At 39.3% G+C, this 21,273-nt stretch overlaps 1 protein-coding gene across 1 annotated transcript in view; it reads right to left on the reverse strand.

Annotated features, from left to right (window-relative positions):
- Window positions 1-21,273, reverse strand: part of prex1 (phosphatidylinositol-3,4,5-trisphosphate-dependent Rac exchange factor 1) — a 201,458-nt gene that overhangs the window by 128,320 nt on the left and 51,865 nt on the right. Inside the window, exons 3-4 of the mRNA XM_073061760.1 lie at window positions 10,496-10,567; window positions 4,127-4,249 (exon numbers count right to left, since the gene is read on the reverse strand). Coding sequence (XP_072917861.1) covers window positions 4,127-4,249; window positions 10,496-10,567 — 195 coding nt within the window. The remainder of the gene's footprint in view (window positions 1-4,126; window positions 4,250-10,495; window positions 10,568-21,273) is intronic.

Genomic DNA, 21,273 nt, shown 5'->3' on the forward strand with positions numbered 1-21,273 from the left:
GGTGCTTGGAAGTAGGCACAGAGGAAATGTCAGGGATAAGTTTTTTTTTGTTTTTTTTTAAAACGCAGAGAGTGGTGAGTGCGTGGAATGGGCTGCCGGTGACGGTGGTGGAGGCGGATACAATAAGGTCTTTTAAGAGACTCCTGGATAGATATATGCAGCTCAGAAAAATAGAGGGCTATGGCTAACCCTAGGTAATTTCTAACGTAAGAACATGTTCAGCACAGCTTTGTGAGCCAAAGGGGCTATATTGTGCTGTAGGTTTTCTATGTTTCTATGTATTACTTGGGTGCACCTAGAAAATGTGGATCAAATTTGACTCCTATTTTTCATACAAAATAGTGGGCTTAGTGGGTGCGGAGCCCCTGAATTTTCTTTACATGACACAGTTATACAGTCAAAATCTATTAGGTTTTCTGTAGGAAATTCATAGTGCAACAATAAGAATAAATCTGTGTAATCAAGATTTAACATGGAACTGTAACCCAAGTTACACAAAAGTTTTGTCAATATTCAAGATAACATGAATTGTATGCTTAAAAGCATAACCTCAAAGTACATGTCTACCTGTGACTTAGTATTGGGAATCTGTATTAGTTAAGAATCGGTTTCATAATTTCAACAAACATTTGAACTCATTGAATGTATTTTCCCTCCAAAGAAAATATTAAGTAAGCAAATACGATCAAAGTTAGTGAAAAAGAAAAAAAAAGCCTTGTGTGCAATAAAGCAATTTTAAAACCTTGTTCAATTTACAATTGGCTCAATTAGCCAACTCTTTCTTGGAGGCAAAGTAATTATCTTCGCCTACTGAGCGACCATAGCTTTTGAAGTACCAGTATTACTTGTACTTCAGAGCTTTCAAAATTCACAAAGCTAAATCCTTGACTCCCTGGCCAAGGAAAATATGATTTTATGAAAAACAACCATGTGAATGGATCCGAGCCTACTTTAACATCTCAATTTTTAAATGAATTTCACTTTTCAACTTCTCCATTAAATCCTAGAGGTTTCTCAATGACAAATCAATTGCTATCATTGATTATTCTTGGTAAGGCCATGAAATGAATTTCTATCTGCATGAGAAAAGGTATTGAACACAGGGAAAAAAAAGGTGTCAGTTCTTATCCAGAATTAATATTAACTTAATTTTTATGAGAATAAATAAACATTTCTACCAATTCAATTTCAATTATTTTGCATTATAACACTATTACAAGAAATATTTTTACCTTGCACTGGAATGGGGGGAGGGGGTTAATAAATTATTTATCAATGGCAAGCAAGTCAAAAATCTTCCTCAAAACCTGAAGTACATTGAAACTAAAATAGATCAGAATATTGTAATAAGACAGACAATCTTTCAAGCAGTTTAAAATGGGGGCAAGGTTGGGAACTAAGCATTAATACAAACAACTAATGCAAAAAAATGCAAAGTGTGTTCCTTACATTCTTGGCTGAGCTTCACATAGAAAGGATTTAATTGTAACTCCTTTCCTCAGGATATCCAAGCCTACTTGCAAATTAGCTGTAAAGGTATTAGTAGTTCATGTGCAAAAACAAGTGGATGGACCCACCAGTAATCAACCTAATGATAATGATGTCTAATTTTTTTCATTCATATTAAGCCTAAAAATTATGAGATGTCTTAGCAACAATAGAAGTAAATAAATTCTCAGTGCTGAATTATACTTATCCTAGCCTGCTATAAAAGGCAGGGGAGAAAATTGCTGGAGATAATTTGGATAGATATTTACATCTTAACTGGCCACAAGTGAGGTGCTACAAAAATGGTAAACCATAAATGTGGTTCCTTTATTCAAGAAAGGCAGGAGGGATAACCTGGATAACCATCTCAGCAAGATGACCACAATTAACCACGGCGATGTGTTGTGGGTTGCTTACAAAACTTCTAAATATGCCTCTACTGAATTACTCACTGCAATCTGGAGCCTGTAATTTCCCTTTAAGCAACATACTTGTGAACCATCTTAATGAACTAGCGATTTCCCAATCTTCTGAAGGACTCAGTCGACTTAACTCTCAAGTATGAAGGAACAGCACCTTTTAAGTGGGCGAAGTATTTTGCCATTGCAGAAAGAGAGGGAGGAGGGGAGAAGACCAAGCCAGGCTGAAACACCAAGCACTGAAAGTTTCTCTACCCAGCATTCTGTTAGCAAATGTACGGTCACTGGAGAACAAGACTGAGGATGCAAGGGGTAGATTGCTGTATTGGAGGGAAATGAGGAATTGCTGTGTTCTGTGTTTCACGAAGATATGGCTCACTTCGAACATGGTAGATTTGGCGATCAGGTCAGAGGGTTTCTTGATACACAGGATGGACCAAACAGCTGATTCAGGGAAGGCAAAATGTGGGGGTCTGCGTTTCCTGATAAACTTTCTGTGGTGCTTGTACACAGCAGTTTTGGTCTTGAAGCACTCTAGTTTTCCCAACCTGTAACATCTAACATTACATGTAGGCGTCTAACTCCTCAACAAACATTTTCAATGTAAACTGCAGAATATTGTCACCATGCACTTCCGTGTGTGAAGTTAAAATAATACTTCAGTTAGATAACTTGACAAGTCTGAGAGATGGTATCAGATAGACCACTAACACATTTCACATCAGGGATAAATGGGAAATATTGTTTAGTTTTTCAGCCTTTTTCGCACTCAAGCATTTACTCTTCAAAACAATATTCCACTCAATTACTAAATGACTGGTAACCATCTCAATTGATCCCAGCAAAGCATGATGAAACTAGGTGTTTCTGGGACAGCACCATTGGTTTGTAGTCTCTGTGTCAAGAGGACTACAGGGACTTGCCCCACTCTGGAGATCAGAGCACAAATATGCTGAAATTTCAATCTATTTGGTAGGAAAAGATTCACTGCTTGAGGCTCAATCTTTGAGATAAACTGCTAAAGGCAAGATATGCCTTTTCAGGTGACTTCAGAATGATCCACAAAATCAATATAAAAAGCAGCTGTTTTCTTATTACTCATCCCACCCGTGGACCAACCACCAACACTTAGCTCATTGCTTTGTGCAACTGACTCAACAAAAGTGACAGCATTTCAGAAACAACTCGTAGCTTGCACGTTAGGCTTTTGTAAAATCAAAATATTTCAAAGCAATTTGCAGTTCAAGTCACAAATGGAAAGTACACAAACTAGCTTCCAAAAAAAAGGTACATATTGGCTGAATTAATGGAGAACAACTATTAGTTGAACACATCTATGGGATCATTAACAAACACTTGAAAGGGCTTCCGTTTTAATGCATTTCCTCTTTAGGGAAGGCATAATCTCACGAAATTAGTTACTGGAGTCCTGGTTCAAACTAATAATGTGAATGTTGATTAAGTATCATGGTTTGGTATGGTTACTGGAGGCTGGCTAGGATCTGTTCTCTCTACACTCAATACTATGTGGCTAAGCACAGCTCAAAATTCATCTTTTAATTTGCCGATGACATAACTGTTGTCAGCAGAATCTCAGAAGGTGCAAAGGAAGCATACAGGTGTGAGACAGATCAGCTGGTTAAATGGAGTCGCGACAACAACCTTGCATTCAACGTCAGTAAGTACAAAGAATTGATTATGGACTCAGGGAGTGGAAATAGAAAAAACACAGTTATCATCGAGGGGTTGGCAGTGGAAAGGGTGAGCAGCTTTCGAGTTCTTGGGTATTAACATTTCTGGAAGATCTACCTTGGTCCCAACATACTGTTCCAATTAAAAAGAAGGCACACCAAGAGCTATATTCATTAGGAGTTTGAGGAAATTTGGTATGGCACCAAAGGCTCACAAATTTCCACAGATTACCATAAAAAATATTCTAAGTGACTGTATCACCAACTGCTATGGAAGCACCAATGCAGAAGATCAGAAAAGGCTGCAGATGGTTGCAGTCTCAGGCATCTTGAATGCTTGGTAGATGTTCTGTAACATCTTGGATTTTCAAGATGTTACAACATTTATGTTGAAATGGCAGAGACCTTTCATTTTCACCATTTGCATATCCCAAATTCTAAACTGAGAGCAAGAATTAAGAGCTGCCACATCTATAGAACTGATTAAATTAAAGGAAAAAAGATAAAACACTGACAAACTCTACTCACAAACTGAAGGAAGATATTCCCAAGTTCATGTTGAGGTTGTGGTTCTGGTTGTAAACGGCATTCAAGAGCTTCAAGGAACAACATGTGGACATCAAGTATCTCCTCAATATTAGAAAACAAAACCTAAAAAAAAAAACAGCAGAACCACATCCAGAATATAAATCTTCACATTAAACTTATCAATCTGCTCTCAGGATCATTCAGGAGGGTTTATTTCCATGAGAAAAGCATCAAAGTACAGTGTCCATCCCACTTTCTATATTAGACGACCATTGGAAACTGCTGCATATACTGGGGGAAACCCTCATCACACTGAGCGATGAAGCAGCTACAACCATAATTCAAGTCTGCTCCAAAGGATACAAAATATGATTTTTTTTGTAAGAAAAAACCTATCATCATTGTCACATTTCATTATAATTGGAACTTTAATATTGTACTAAAGAAGAGCTCATGACAACATTGGTTGCATGTAATCAATATTACCTCCAACCACTCTGGCAAATGTCTCAGGAAATTTCACACCCCTCCATGGGGAGCAAAGAGGGAAAGACAGAGATAGGCATGGGGAGAATAACTGATAATTCCTTTAACTGAACACTGAAGCAAAAAAAAGCAAGACATAATATGCACCAAATACAAGGGGGTCACAAAGTTACCTTAGTGTCCGGTTCCTGGAGACAGAATTTTATTTAAGTTGAAAATGAGCAATTTTGCCCACAATCATTATATAAAGCCTTGACAGTTCTCAAGGAATGATTTACAAAGAGTACACTGGGGGGAAAAAAATATCAGCATAGGCGACAGGAGTTATACCAGCAAAAAAAAACTGTGAAAAATGTTTGAGTGCAATTCAAGTGCAACAGTGGTGGTTGGGGGTGGGGGGGGGGGGTTGTGGAGGGAAGTGAAAAGGATCCGTAAATTACTAAAATAAGGTTGTATGTTAATGAGAAGTGGCTGGGTTTGGTAATGTTTTAATTTATCTGCAGGAGAGTTTCACGAGAACATTGGCTTTTTCCGTATGTGTTCTCTGAATTGCTTACTGGTCAAAAGCATTACCTAAGAGCAGAATTTGGTAGAATTGTGTGGTCAGTTCTTCACAAGTCAGTTCTTCCATGACCCAGGGACCTTCTGCATTGCAATCTGTAGGCAGACTTGCTTTGTCACCGAATAAACTCACAGCAGAATTGTCTGTAACTCTAATGCTGCATTCCTGCCTACACCAGGTAACCTTTCACCCTTTTGTTTATCAAGAATTCAGGACGTTGCTGATTGTTCAGAGAACATCCACGTGCCAGGGTCAGCCTGGGCCTTGAATAAGGTCAGAATAGAAACATAGAAAATAGGTGCAGGAGTAGGCCCTTCAGCCCTTCGAGCCTGCACCACCATTCAGTATGATCATGGCTGATCATCCAACTCAGAACCCTGTAACTGCTTTCTCTCCATACCCCCTGATCCCTTTAGCCACAAGAGCCATATCTAACTTCCTCTTAAATATAGCCAATGAACTGGCCTCAACTGTTTCCTGTGGCAGAGAATTCCACAGATTCACCACTCTCTGCATGAAGAAGTTTTTCCTCATCTCGGTCCAAAAAGGCTTCCCCTTTATCCTTAAACTGTGACCCCTCGTTCTGGACTTCCCCAACATCGGAAACAATCTTCCTGCATCTAGCCTGTCCAATCCCTTTAGAATTTTATACGTTTCAATAAGATCCCCCCTCAATGTTCTAAATTCCAGTGAGTATAAGCCTAGTCGATCCAGTCTTTCTTCATATGAAAGTCCTGCCATCCCAGGAATCAATCTGGTGAACCTTCTCTGTACTCCCTCTATGGCAAGAATGTCTTTCCTCAGATTAGGGGACCAAAACTGCACACACTACTCTAGGTGCAGTCTCACCAAGGCCTTGTACAACTGCAGTAGAACCTCCCTGCTCCTGTACTCAAATCCTTTTGCTATGAATGCCAACATACCATTTGCCTTTTTCACCGCCTGCTGTACCTGCATGCCCACCTACAATGACACCCAGGTCTCGTTGCATCTCCCCTTTTCCTAATCAGCCACCGTTCAGATAATAATCTGTTTTCCTGTTCTTGCAACCAAAGTGGATAACCTCACATTTGATAGATAGATAGATACTTTATTCATCCCCATGGGGAAATTCAACTTTTTTCCAATGTCCCATACACTTGTTGTAGCAAAACTAATTACATACAATACTTAACTCAGTAAAAAATATGATATGCATCTAAATCACTATCTCAAAAAGCATTAATAATAGCTTTTAAAAAGTTCTTAAGTCCTGGCGGTAGAATTGTAAAGCCTAATGGCATTGGGGAGTATTGACCTCTTCATCCTGTCTGAGGAGCATTGCATCGATAGTAACCTGTCGCTGAAACTGCTTCTCTGTCTCTGGATGGTGCTATGTAGAGGATGTTCAGAGTTATCCATAATTGACCGTAACCTACTCAGCGCCCTTTGCTCAGCTACCGATGTTAAACTCTCCAGTACTTTGCCCACGACAGAGCCCGCCTTCCTTACCAGCTTATTAAGACGTGAGGCGTCCCTCTTCTTAATGCTTCCTCCCCAACACGCCACCACAAAGAAGAGGGCGCTCTCCACAACTGACCTACAGAACATCTTCAGCATCTCACTACAGACATTGAATGACACCAACCTTCTTAGGAAGTACAGTCGACTCTGTGCCTTCCTGCACAAGGCATCTGTGTTGGCAGTCCAGTCTAGCTTCTCGTCTAACTGTACTCCCAGATACTTGTAGGTCTTAACCTGCTCCACACATTCTCCATTAATGATCACTGGCTCCATAGGAGACCTAGATCTCCTAAAGTCCACCACCATCTCCTTGGTCTTGGTGATATTGAGACGCAGGTAGTTTGAGTTGCACCATATCACAAAGTCCTGTATCAGTTTCCTATACTCCTCCTCCTGTCCATTCCTGACACACCCCACTATGGCCGTGTCATCAGCGAACTTCTGCACATGGCAGGACTCCGAGTTTATCCACATTATCCACATTACATTGCATCTGCCATGAATTTGCCCACTCACCTAACCCATCCAAGTCACCCTGCATCCTCTTAGCATCCTCCTCACAGCTAACACTGCCGCCCAGCTTTGTGTCATCCGCAAACTTGGAAATGCTGCATTTAATTCCCTCGTCTAAACCATTAATATATATTGTAAACAACTGGGGTCCCAGCACTGAGCCTTGTGGTACCCCACTAGTCACTGCCTGCCATTCTGAAAAGGTCCCCTTTGCTTCCTGTCTGCCAACCAATTCTCTATCCACATCAATACCATACCCCCAATACCGTGTGCTTTAAGTTTGCACACTAATCTCCTGTGTGGGACCTTGTCAAAAGCCTTTTGAAAATCTAAATATACCACATCCACTGGCTCTCCCCTATCCACTCTACTAGTTACACCTTCAAAAAATTCTATAAGATTCGTTAGACATGATTTTCCTTTCACAAATCCATGCTGACTTTGTCCGATGATTTCACCTCTTTCCAAATGTGCTGTTATCACATCTTTGATAACCAACTCTAGCATTTTCCCCACCACCGATGTCAGACTAACTTTCCCCGGTTGCTCTCTCCCTCCTTTTTTAAAAAGTGGGGTTACATTAGCCACCCTCCAATCCTCAGGAACTAATCCAGAATCTAAGGAGTTCTGAAAAATTATCACTAATGCATCCACTATTTCTTGGGCTTCTTCCTTAGGCACTCTGGGATGCAGACCATCTGGCCCTGGGGATTTATCTGCCTTTAATCCCTTCAATTTACCCAACACCACTTCCCTACTAACATGTATTTCCCTCAGTTCCTCCATCTCACTAGACCCTCGGTCCCTTACTATTTCCGGAAGATTATTTATGTCCTCTTTAGTGAAGACAGAGCCAAAGTAGTTATTCAATTGGTCTGCCATGTCTTTGTTCCCTATGATCAATTCACCTGTTTCTGACTGTAAGGGACCTACACTTGTCTTGACCAATCTTTTTCTTTTCACGTATCTATAAAAGCTTTTACAGTCAGTTTTTATGTTCCCTGCCAGCTTTCTCTCATAATCTTTTTTCCCTTTCCTAATTAAGCCCTTTGTCCTCCTCTGCTGGTCTCTGAATTTCTCCCAGTCCTCAGGTGTGCCACCTTTTTTTGCTAATTTATATGTTTCTTCTTTGGACTTGATACTATCCCTAATTTCCCTTGTCAGCCACGGGTGCACTACCTTCCCTGGTTTATTCTTTTGCCAAACTGGGGTGAACAATTGTTGTAGTTCATCCATGTGATCTTTAAATGCTTGCCATTGCATATCTACCGTCAACCCTTTAAGTATCATTTGCCAGTCTATCTTAGCTAATTCACATCTCATACCTTCAAAGTTACCCTTCTTTAAGTTCAGAACCTCTGTTTCTGAATTAACTATGTCACTCTCCATCTTAATGAAGAATTCCACCATATTATTGTCACTCTTACCCAAGGGGCCTCGCACGACAAGATTGCTAACTAACCCTTCCTCATTGCTCAATACCCAATCTAGAATGGCCTGCTCTCTAGTTGGAATGTATGCGGGATGGTTTTCTGAACCAACATGTCGAGGAACCAAGAAATCCTCTTCCTCAACACCCTTACCAATTTGGTTCACCCAATCTATATGTAGATTGAAGTCACACATTATAACTACTGTTCCTTTATTGCACGCATTTCTAATTTCCTGTTTAATGCCAGCCCCAACCTCACTACTACTGTTAGGTGGCCTGTACACAACTCCCACCAGCGTTTTCTGCCCCTTAGAGGATGCAGCTCTACCCATATCGATTCCACATCCTCCAGGCTAATGTCCTTCCTTTCTATTGCGTTAATCTCCTCTCTAACCAGCAATGCTACCCCACCTCCTTTTCTTTCCTGTCTATCCCTCCTGAATACTGAATATCCCTGGATGTTGAGCTCCCATCCTTGGTCACCCTGGAGCCATGTCTCTGTGATCCCAACTATATCATATTCATTAATAACTATCTGCACATTCAATTCATCCACCTTGTTACAAATGCTCCTCGCATTGACACACAAAGCCTTCAGGCTTGTTTTCACAACACTCTTAGCCCTTATACAATTATGTTGAAAAGTGGCTCATTTTGCTTTTTGCCCTGGATTTGTCTGCCTGCCACTTTTACTTTTCACCTTACTACTTTTTGCTTCTACCCTCATTTTACACCCCTGTCTCTCTGCACTTGTTCCCATCCCCCTGCCACATTAGTTAAAAGCCTCCTGAACAGCAGTAGCAAACGCTCCCCCTAGGACATTGGTTCCAGTCCAGCCCAGGTGCAGACCGTCCTGTTTATACCGGTCCTACCTCCGCCAGAACTGGTTCCAATGCCCCAGAAATTTGAATCCCTCCCCCTTGCACCATTTTTCAAGCCACATATTCATCTGAAATATCCTCCTATTTCTACTCTAGCACATGGCACTGGCAGTAATCCAGAGATTATTACCTTTGTGGTCCTACTTTTAGTTTATCTCCTAACTCCCTAAATTCACCTTGTAGGACCTCATCCCGTTTTTTTACCTACATCGTTGGTACCTACGTGCACCACGACCACTGGCTGTTCACCCTCCCATTCCAGAATGTCCTGCAGCCGCTCAGAGACATCCTTGACCCTTGCACCAGGGAGGCAACATACCATCCTGGAGTCTCATTTGCGGCCGCAGAAACGCCTATCTATTCCCCTTACAATCGAATCCCCTATCACTATAGCTCTCCCACTCCTTTTCCTTCCCTCCTGTGCCACAGAGCCACCCATGGTACAATGAACTCGGCTGCTGCTACCTTCCCCTGATGAGACATCTCCCCCAACAGTATCCAAAACAGTATATCTGTTTAGGAGGGAGATGACCTCAGGGGACTCCTGCACTACCTGCCTACTGCTACACTGTCTAATGGCCACCCCTTCCCTTTCTGCCTGTGTAGCCTTTACCTGCGGTGTGGCCAACTCACTGAACTTGCTATTCACGACTTTGACACACCCAGCATCAATACAGGCAAACAGCAAGCCCAGGACTGCTAAGGAATAACCTCATTCATCCCAGTATGATGGTGGTCAGGTCAAGCATTGGTCTGAGCTTTTTTAAAAATTCAAGCAGGTCTCCAGCTCCCATTGGCAACTTGAAAGTGTAATGAGGCAAAGGAAAAAGGTGAAAACCACTGGCTGAATACTTTTAAATACATACCAGCTTTGAAATGTAATATTAAAGTATTCAATAAATAATAAATGTGTTCTTTTGTTAATTATTCCAGACTAAGTCCAAAGGGCAATTACTAGTTAATACTAAAATTTATCCATATTGAAGTCTTACCTTGAGATCTTCATCAGTGATCTGTTTCTCTGACTTCCCTCCATCGTTCTGATGATTTCTATGTAGGAATGACTAAACACAAGGAGGGAGAAAAGATTAATTATATTTGTGCAAGGTGTAGATTTATGGAAATTTACATTTTAAAAAAACTGTCACAAAACACTTCAAAAATACCTTGCACTTCACACTTTTTAAAATTCACCGAATTTGTTATCACCAAGGATCAGCGTTCAAGGAAAAACAGGAAGTGCAAGCTTTGAAGATAAAATGTTTTCAGTGACTGCTTTCAAATTTAATCCTACCCAGATGGCAATGATAATATCAGTTAAAGGGCTTACTGATTTATATTCTGTTTATATAGTTTGATTGCAATTTCTATTGATACAGTTCAATACAAAAAACTATGTAAACTCAGTCTATCAATAGTAGTCATGACTCTTGTAAGGTGGAAAAATTGTACAAGGCAGCACCAACCACCATGAATTGGTTTCCAGCAACCTCTCAAAAACCTTGAGATTTCTTGCATCTCAAGGACAAGAAATCACTATGCGAGGACCACACAAGCCATCATCCTAATCAATATGTTCACTCTGAGCCTGTTAGATGCAGATGGTGCACAGCCAAATCTTTGATCGCCATAGCCAAGGACAAATTTGCCCACTTAGCCGAGATGCATTTAATTAATTCCAGGTATAAATGCATCCTTTATCAAGCAGAATCCATCGATATTTGAATTTAGAAGGTTAATACTTTCAGTACATTCTCAGTGATCCTACTTAAATATGTAATTATCAGTAGGTGGCTAGATCCTCACACTCAACAATACAAATTGAGGGGATGGTGCCTCAAAATAATAATTGCAGTTTATGGCTCACGGGAAGAAACCTCTTCACGTGCAAAGCTGAGTTTTCGGAATTCCCTACCGCAGTTTGCACAGAGACGATGACATGCAATACAAATGCCACAGGTAGCAAGACAATCAAGAGACAAGCAGAATAAAAACAACAATAACTAGCAAGGTGCAGCAGAAGTTGATTGCAGAGGCAAATTGCTTGAGGTTTGTCACAATATTTGTTTTGCTCCTATTTCTTATATTATTAATTTTGTAATTGGTAATATAGAACAACATGCATGTGAAAATTACAATTAAACTACCAAGCTTATTGGAGAACAAACACAAGTGCTTCTCTGCTGCACTATCTCCATATTGCCTTCCAGTGGACAGCAATCATTTGGACAGATTGCTATTAGTAACAAGAGGTACAAGAGCCTTAGGTCCCAAACCATCAGGTTCAGTAACAGTTATTAACCTACAACTATCGGGCTCCTGAATCAGCATGGATAACTTACTTCAAAACTGAACTGACTCTACAATCTATAGACCCACTTTCAATGACTCCACAATTCATGTTCTCAATAGAATTTTTTTTATTATTTGCATGATTTGTCTTGTTTTGCACATTGTTTGTCAGTCTGTTATTTATATTTTTTCATAAATGTTATTGTATTTCTTTATTTTCCTATAAATGCCTGCAAGAAAATGAATCACAAGGTAGCATATGGTGATAAATAGGTACTTTGATAATACATTTACTTTGACTTTGAAGACTTGACCTGACAAAGTTTGGCTCTGACCAGCTGAGTATTAACAGACTGAGATGCAAATTAAAGACCAATACAAGTTTAATTACATAGTAACTGTTTAGAAGGCTTGACAGAATTACATGCAGGGGCACCACCTTCCTTGGCTGCATTACTTGAGAGCATTTCTGCACCTAAACAATTAAGTTTGTAAATTTAAAATAATTTGCATCAAACTTATTTTTTACTGTCTATAGATACTACTGTATTCTAGGAACAATGGTAATTTGTTCTTTGTGCAATTTAAGTCAAACTATTAAAGGCTTTATCTCCACCAACCAATTTTTTAATGAAGTACTGACAATCAGAAAGCACAGGATTAAGAGATTTGACAATCAAAGGTATCAACTGAAGTTCAGTTACTGAGGCATAGGAGTTTAGAAACATTGCTGTCTGAATTTATTCTTATGCAATTTCCTGTAAAGTCAACAGAACCCACAAGCGTGTACCAGAGATCTACAAGAGTCAACGTCTCAGGAAAGTAATGTCTGTCATCAGTGTCCACACCTCCTGGACTATGCCCTCCTTTCAATGATGCCATCAGGCAAGAGGTGCAGGGTGTCCGAAGATGCACACTTAAAAGTTCAACAGATGTTAGCATTGTTTATTTTTAGGCACATGAATGCATAATTTAATTTATGCCCTCAGATTTGCAATGTACAGTATTGCTGCAAAAGGCTAATCTCCACAGTATTTACACCCCATTTACGTATACCTATTACAATAGAATCACAACTTCCATCACCAATTTTTTTAAGCATATAAAGACATTCCCTTGCTGGGATTGCTTAGCAACCACAGGCTTCAGGTGGAGCCCAAAGGTTTTGAAAGATGCTTCATTCGTAAACTAGTGATTAACATCCATTATAGTTATTTTTTCAAAACAAAAAGGAAACAGAAAAATACACGCTAAAAAGCCAATATGCACAGTTCTTTCACTTCAGAAGTGCAAAATACATGACCTGTTACAGAAATGAGAAAAGATTACAAGCAAAATGCTATTTTGTCTTTCCTCACACCCCCCCCCCCCACCACATATTGTATATTGAATGGGCAAATGCACATCAAGTACTTTTTGAAACATCTGGTGGCAATATTTGGCATGACATCAGTGCAAAGTGAACTTCCAATACCAAAAAGGTCAAATGCTTATTAATTCCATCAAAAAGACTGATCTCCATAATAGTCCCAATTATGATTTTAGCTCATCCAATATTTAGGATTTCAAGAGCCCAAATAGTTAAAGCAGCCCAGAAAGGAATATCATTTCTTCACAAGTCAAAAATCACTGCGTTTAAAGTACTTCGCCAATTTCTTTGATACCAATTCACTTTTTTACTTCACAATTTCAATACTGGGAAATTTCAACAGTGTTCTGAGAAGAATGCTTAGGGGTTTAAAACTGTCAATTTAAATTTCAAAGATAGTGCCCAAAATAACTTGGATTTAAAAACAGCTCCATAATTACTAAGTAAAAACATGACCTTCGTTGCATTTAATCTCAAAATCACATACTCCAGAATCAGTCTTGACTGCGGTTTCAACCACGCCTGTCTAACTGAAAGACCAAACACCAAAGCAAATAGAAAAGCTTTTGCAACTCTTGTAATCACTGAGACCTGGCCCCTCCCTCATTGTTTTTCTCTGCATTCTAACTTCCATTCAGACCAGGAGTTTGTTGAAAACAAATGAGTTTAATTGTATTTTAGCAAAATATCTCAAATTTCATATGTACACAGTCTCACCTGAAGCAAAAATTATTTTGTCAACATTTTTCTACCGGCAGGAATCAGAATCAGGTTAAATATCGCTAGCACATCATGAAATTTGTTGTATTACAGCGGCAGTACATTACAGTACAATCATTTAAAAACCTACATATTACAATAAGTATTATTAAAAATTTACATTAAATTTGTGCAAAGAGAGACCAAACAAAAAGTGAGGCAGTGTTTGTCAATTCATCATCCATTCAGAAATCTGATGGCAGAGGGGAAGAAGCTGTACATAAAACATTGGATGTGTGTCTTCAGTTCCTGTATCTCCTCCTTGATGGTAGCAATGAGAAGAGGATATATCCAGGGTGAAGGGGGCCCTTGATAATGGATACTGCATTTTTGAGGCATCACCTTTTGAACATGTCTTGATGCAGAATATCATTTTAATTAAATTCTTATAAGGGATAACACAGATTGCTTCTCCCGTGTACTGGAAGGAGTGATCAAGGTGAATGAACATGAAAAGGTTCTTTATAGTCAATGATGTTCAGAATGCAGAGATTCCAAGAGAAAAATAACTCCAGTCCTCTTACAATTAGCAATTGATTACTGCTTCTTTCCTTAAGTAATAGTGTGCAAAAGTCAGAACAGCAGGTGGGGGGAAGGGGGTGAGAATCAATTCTGAGCAAACTAACAGAAAAAAATCTTTCAAGGAATAACAAAAAAATCATTCTCTTCACTTAAATCACTTATTTTCACAATCAACAGCCAGTCCTGAGACACTTCCATCCCAACCCACCCCCCCCCCCCCCCACCCGCAAAGCCTTAACGCTCTCTGCTTCTTTTTGGACAATAAACCTTGCCAGTTTGCCTCCACCACACTCTCTTGCGGCTGGAGGACTTGGTTCTTTTCTACAACAATTTCTTTCTCCAAAGCAAACATGTAGCCATGGGCACTCACTTAGGCCAACCCAACTATCAACAGAAACTTTCAGGATTTAACAAACGTAGCTCATACTGTAATCCTGAGCTGACCCAGTTCAGAGCGTTTCACAAAATTCTGCTCCAGTGTCAAAACAACACTAACCTCAGTTCTAAACTAAATCATTAAGGATATCTTAGAACTTACAGATGTACTTCATTGTTTACTTACTCCAACAAAATAATGGCAACATCCATTACTGAGGACCCACATCACCGCGGACATGCCTCTTTCTCATTGTTACTGTCAGGAAGCAGGTACAGAAACCTGAAGGGCTAAACTCAGTAATTCAGGAACAGCCTCTTCCCCTCTATCATATGATTTCTAAATGGACATTGAACCCATAAACACTACCTCATTTTATTTTATATATTATTTATACTTTTACACTGTTTTAAATCTATTCAATATACATATATATACTTACTGTAATTGATTTATTTATTTTTCCCTTTCTATATTATTATTGTACTGCTGATACTGCTGCTTAAGTTAATAAATTTCACAACATGTACCGGGAATAATAAACCTGATTCTGAAAAAAAAAGAGAATAGCCAGATTTCTAAAACCAAAATATTAGGTGTGACCCCCATGTTAAGTTTATGCTTAGAGATTGCAAACAGCATTGTGATTCTAAGACATTAAATGTAAAGTCCATGAACTAGCTGAATCACATCACCATTTAATTGAAAATGTCAGATTCAAAAGTCCTAAATAATTCCCTTGCATACATTTATCCTTTCGTTTACTGACAAAGAAAAAATATACTTTAAGTACGTAAAAGCTCAACTTTTTGTGAGCATTTGATCCTGTTCTGTCCATCAATTTGGCAAATTCTTGGCTATTAAGCATTGCTAAGAATAACTGAAGTAGCTCCACAAGTACCTGAAATCAGTTCAGAGAACAAATCCGCCTGAGAGTTTTGGACACCAAGTGTAACCAGGGAACATCAACACATACTGCTTCAATGGATAGAACTTTATTGGATAATCAAGATCTAGGTTTAAAAGTGGTCAATCATTCCAAATCAGTCCATGCTTCATGGGACAAGATAATGCCCCTGTCATGAAAATATTAAAATTTGTTACTTTTTCTTTCTAATTCAGCAGCAAAAGGTATCCACAAACACGGGAGATCGTGTACACAGGTTAACGTTGTAAGAAATTGCTCTAGAATAATATAAAGAATAAAATACAGAAAGAACAAAAATAATTAATAAAATGCTAAAAGATTCAAAATAATACCAGGCACTAAACCACACTACACAATATACCTCAAATGTCCAACAGCTTTTCCAGTCTCTCTCTCAATATCTTTGTCTCTACCTCCAAGTCTTAGTGCTAGTTGTGTCCCAGCCAAACAGAAGATAACCCTCCAAGCACAAAGAATTTTTTTTTTATATAACCCATTCAAGACACCTTACTCTAATATTTTCCCAGACAATACTATTTTTCACCATTATCTACTCTCAAGGCTGCAGGCTCAAACTCACATTAAGTTCTCAAAACATGGCTGTACTTATTCAAAACATTCCCACATCCCAGACTAATACCATTTTGTCCTACAAACTTCCATCTTGTTAGGTATACCAAGGAGTCAAATTTAACTCTTTCCTTACAGCCTTAATTTAATTCAGAAGTCTAACATGCACATATATTTGTCCTATGAAAGATAGAACTAGTTTCTTCCCTTTCTCATCACTTTTTGAATGAAAGACTTCTCTCTACCAGTCTTGTGTGATTTTAATGGCATTCATTGCAGTACTGTACTGTACCATATTGTGTGATTCTTGTTTATTTTCTAGCTTAAAGACAAAAATCAACCTACAGGCTACTACAAAATTGGAATTAATTTGTTATCGGGGATGGCCTGTATAAATAAGTTTAAACAGACTTAAGAACTTTGTGCATTACATTGTACGAAGTGATACATTGTTGCATGAAACATCAGCACTTCCATGGGAGAGTCACTTCCTCTGATATATGCAATGCTATTGATAACATTCCAAATTAATTTTATTTCATAAACTCAAATAATTATTATTTGTCAAACATTGACGCTGGATAAATTAATAGAACTGATTGCAAAATGGTAAGCTGTCAGGACCTACTAATAGGCACCCTTTAAAAGACTATGGTGATACTACAGCTGGAATCTGAAGAAGGAGGTCTTGTTTGCTTATCAAAGAAAAGATTTGCCAATGATGGAGGGAATACAGCAAACTATCTGTGGATTGATTTCTGGAATAAGGGTTGTCTGAATGAGCTGACTGGCTTTACATGCTGATCAGTTGAGAAGAATGAGAAGCTTCTCATCGAATCATCAGAAATTGGGCTTGACGTGATAGATGCAGGATGATATTTCCCCTGGCCGGGGTCCTCTGTAGCCAGTGGTCACAGTCTCAGAATAAAAAGAAAAAAGAAAAACTTGCTTCATCCCAACAACAGTGTACCGGTAATTTGGGCAGTTTTCCAGTCAAGGATTTGAGAAGTTCAATTGCTATATATCAGAGCTCAATACTTTTTTTGGATATTAAACAAATCAATGGATATTAATTTAATATAGCAGGTGTCACTGAAGTAAATGAGCTGCAATAATCTTAGTGAATGACAGGGTGGGCAGAAGCTGAAAAGCGTTCTTTTATTTATTTGGATTTGTAGCAGAATCAATGGCACCACGATTGCTACATTTTGACAGGACAAACTTAAAATCTTTAAGTATGCATGAGTTTTCAGGGAACTCTGAGATGGCCATTTGATTTCATCTTCAGTACAAGCATAAATTTGAATGAAAGGCGATTTATTTACTGAGCTGCAACGTGAAATAGGACCTTCCAAACCTTCACGCTGTGCCACCCAGCAACTCTCAATTTAACCCTAGCCTAAACACAGGACAAATTACAATTACTGATTAATCTACCAACCGGTACATCTTTGGACAGTGGGAGGAAACCAGAGCTACTGAAGCAAACCCGCGTGGTCATAGGAAGAACATGCAAACTCCTTACAGATAGCAGCAGGAATAGAATATTCTTGAAAGGAATAGAAGAGATTTGCTGTGTTTTGCCAATATTGGAATTATGTGCAACCCCTATAGCCACAACCGAAAGCTGAAGTATGCAGCAATACCCATGTAGTCAAGGTAGAATTTAACTTAGTAATCAGAATCGGAATCAGGTTTATTATCACCGGCATGTGATGTGAAATTTATTAATTTAGCAGCAGCAGTTCAATGCAATACCTCATATAGAAGAGGAAGAAAAAAATAAAAATAATAATAATAAGTAAATCAATTACAGTATACATATATGGAATAAAAACATGCAAAAAGCAGAAATACTGTATTATTTTAAAAAGTGAGGTAGTGTCCAAGGGTTCAATGTTCATTTAGGAATTGGATGGCAGAGGGGAAGAAGCTGTTCCTGAATCAGAGTGTGTGCCTTCAGGCTTCTGTACCTCCTACCTGATGGTAACAGTGAGAAAAGGGCATGCCCTGGGTGCTGGAGGTCTTTAATAATGGTCGCTGCCTTTCTGAGACACCACTCCCTAAAGACAACCAGGGTACTTTGTAGGCTAGTGCTCAAGATGGAGCTGACTAGACTTACAACCTTCTGCAGCTTCTTTCGGTCCTGTGCAGTAGCCCCCACCCCCGATACTAGACAGTGATGCAACCTGTCAGAAAGCTCTCTACAGTACATCTATAGAAGTTTTTGAGTGTATTTGTTGACATACCAAACCTCTTCAAACTCCTAATAAAGTATAGCTGCTGTCTTGCCTTCTTTATGATATGTTGGGACCAAATTATATCTTCAGAGATCTTCACACCCAAGAACTTTCCACTGCTGACTCTTTCCACTTTTGCTCCCTCTATAAGGATTGGTATGAGCTCCTTCATCTTGCCCTTCCTGAAAGTCCACAATCAGCTCTTTTGTCTTACTGACATTGAGCGCCAGGTTGGTATATCTCACTCCTGTACGCCCACTCGTCACCACCTGAGATTCTACCAACAATACTTGTATCGTCAGCAAATTTATAGACGGTATTTGAGCTATGCTTAGCCACACAGTCATGTGTATACACAGAGTAGAGCAGTTAGCTAAGTTGATTGTCAGCAAGGAGGATAAGTTAGCACCAATTCGCACAGATTGTGGTCTTCCAGTTAGGAAGTCAAGGATCCAATTGCAGAGGGAGGTACAGAGGCCCAGGTTCTGTAACTTCTCAATCAGGGCTGTGGGAATGATGGTATTAAATGCTGAGCTATAGCTGATGAACAGCATCCTGACGTACAGGTAGGTGTTCGTGTTGTCCAAGTAGTTTAAAGCAGTGTGGAGAGCCACTGCAATTGCATCTGCCATTGACCTGTTGTGGTGATAGGCAAGTTACAATGGGTCCAGCTTCTTGCTGAGGCAGGAGTTTAGTCTAGTCATGACCAACCTCTCAAAGCATTTCATCACTGTAGATGTAAGTACTACTGGGTGATAATCATTAAGGCAGCTCACTTTATTCTTCTTCAGCACTGGTATAATTGTTGCCTTTTTGAAGCAAGTGGGAACTTCCACCTGCAGCAGTGAGAGGTTGAAAATATCCTTGAATACTTCCGCCAGTTGGCTGGCACAGGTTTTCAGAGCCTTACCAGGTACTCCATCTGGACCTTCTGCCTGGTGAGGGTTCACTCTCTTTAAAGACAGGCTAGCATCTGCCTCTGAGACAGAGATCACAGGGTCATCAGGTGCAGCAGGGATCTTCACAGCTGTAGCTGTGTTCTCCCTTTCAAAGCGTGCATAGAAGGCGTTGAGTTCATCTGGTAGTGAAGCATTGCTGCCATTCATGTTATTGGGTTTCGCTTTGTAAGAAGTAATGTCTTCCAAACCCTGCCAGAGTTGTTATACATCTAATGTCACCTTCAACCTCGTTCAAAATTATCTCTTCGCCCTTGAAATAGCCCTCCACAAACCCTCCTGGGTTTCTGGTACAGGCCTGGGTAGCCAGACTTGAATGCCACAGATCTATCCTTCAGCAGATGACGTATCTCTTGGTTCCACCACAGATTTTGGTTTGGGAATGTATAGTAAGTCTTTGTAGGTAACACTCATCCACACAGGTTTTAATGAAGTTGGTAACAACTGTAGCATACTTAGCCAGGATTCTACTGGAACTTGATTTCTATCAGATGGACAGGAACTTAAAAAGTGCATAAACAACTTGAATAAGAAGGAAAGCAAGACAGACTCAATAACCACCACCTGGCAAAGGATGTTACACAATAATCATGAAACAGAGAAATGGAGAAGTGGACCATTACATCAAAAGCCACAGTGACATCTCTGAAAACTAATTTATGTTGATCACAAAACATCATAAACCACAGATTGCCCTGTGAACTACGTAATTGAAATCCTTGGACTCGGATTTGAATTTTGGAGTACTGTTAACTTCTTCCTTTTCTTCCATTTATTTCTCAGGTCCCTTCTTAAGTATTCAATGTCCAATTGTTCACTTGTCAACAACTAGATTTTGCAAGTATCAGTACATGCGATTGGCGTGGGAGCACGCAAATGTGATTGATTATGGCTCTTAGTTGGAATAATACTTTTCAGCAAAATTTTCAAATGGGATGGTCCATCAGCTACCTCCAGGAGATCAATAAATCTGAAGATATATATTTTAGCTTCTCAGTTGAAGTGATAGCATATGCTAGTAAACATTTTCAGCATCAGCAATTTTAGGGCATATCTGCACTGCATTTTAAGCCATTTAATATTTTGACAAGGAAAAACAAGCAGCAGGGGTTAAAAAGGTAATTCTACTTCACAACGGAAATTAAGTTGCTTTTCTGAAATTATCTATAATTTGTTACATTTAAATGGAGCATGAATGGTTTGAAGAAGTTACTTATTTTGGAGATACATTTGTTGCTCAATTTCTTAGCGCGCGCATGTGTGTGTGTGTGTGCGCCCAAATTGTTTCTACTTTAGATACTGGTTATTTTAAATGTATTATTTTTACTTTGCTTGGAATTTCCTTTCTCAAAGGGCAACTTCAGTTAAGTCCATTGACTAATACTCATCTTTGCCCATTTACCAGAGGAAACAGGCAAGTGATCAAATTCAGGAATGGAAACCAGAAAGAGTAAAATAAGTGCATCTGGGTCCACCTCAGTCAGTTTTGTATGCACTCTGAAAAAAAAACACAATTGCCTGTTCAATTGAACATAAAAGAAACAACTGTAATTTTACAGACATTTACTCCTTTGACAAACTGCAATATTATCCTTGCCAGTTGCGCCAACTCTTTGACAGCTAAGCTGCAGAAATGCACATGAAGGGTCGACTATCCATTACTCTGCTGCCAGAAATATCGAGTTCCTTCAGCTTCTTGTGTGTTGTTCCAGATTCCAGCATCTGCAGTCTCTTGTCCCCATGGTAAACATGGAGTTA

Source organism: Hemitrygon akajei, chromosome 11, assembly GCF_048418815.1.
Source record: "Hemitrygon akajei chromosome 11, sHemAka1.3, whole genome shotgun sequence".
NCBI lineage: Eukaryota > Metazoa > Chordata > Chondrichthyes > Myliobatiformes > Dasyatidae > Hemitrygon > Hemitrygon akajei.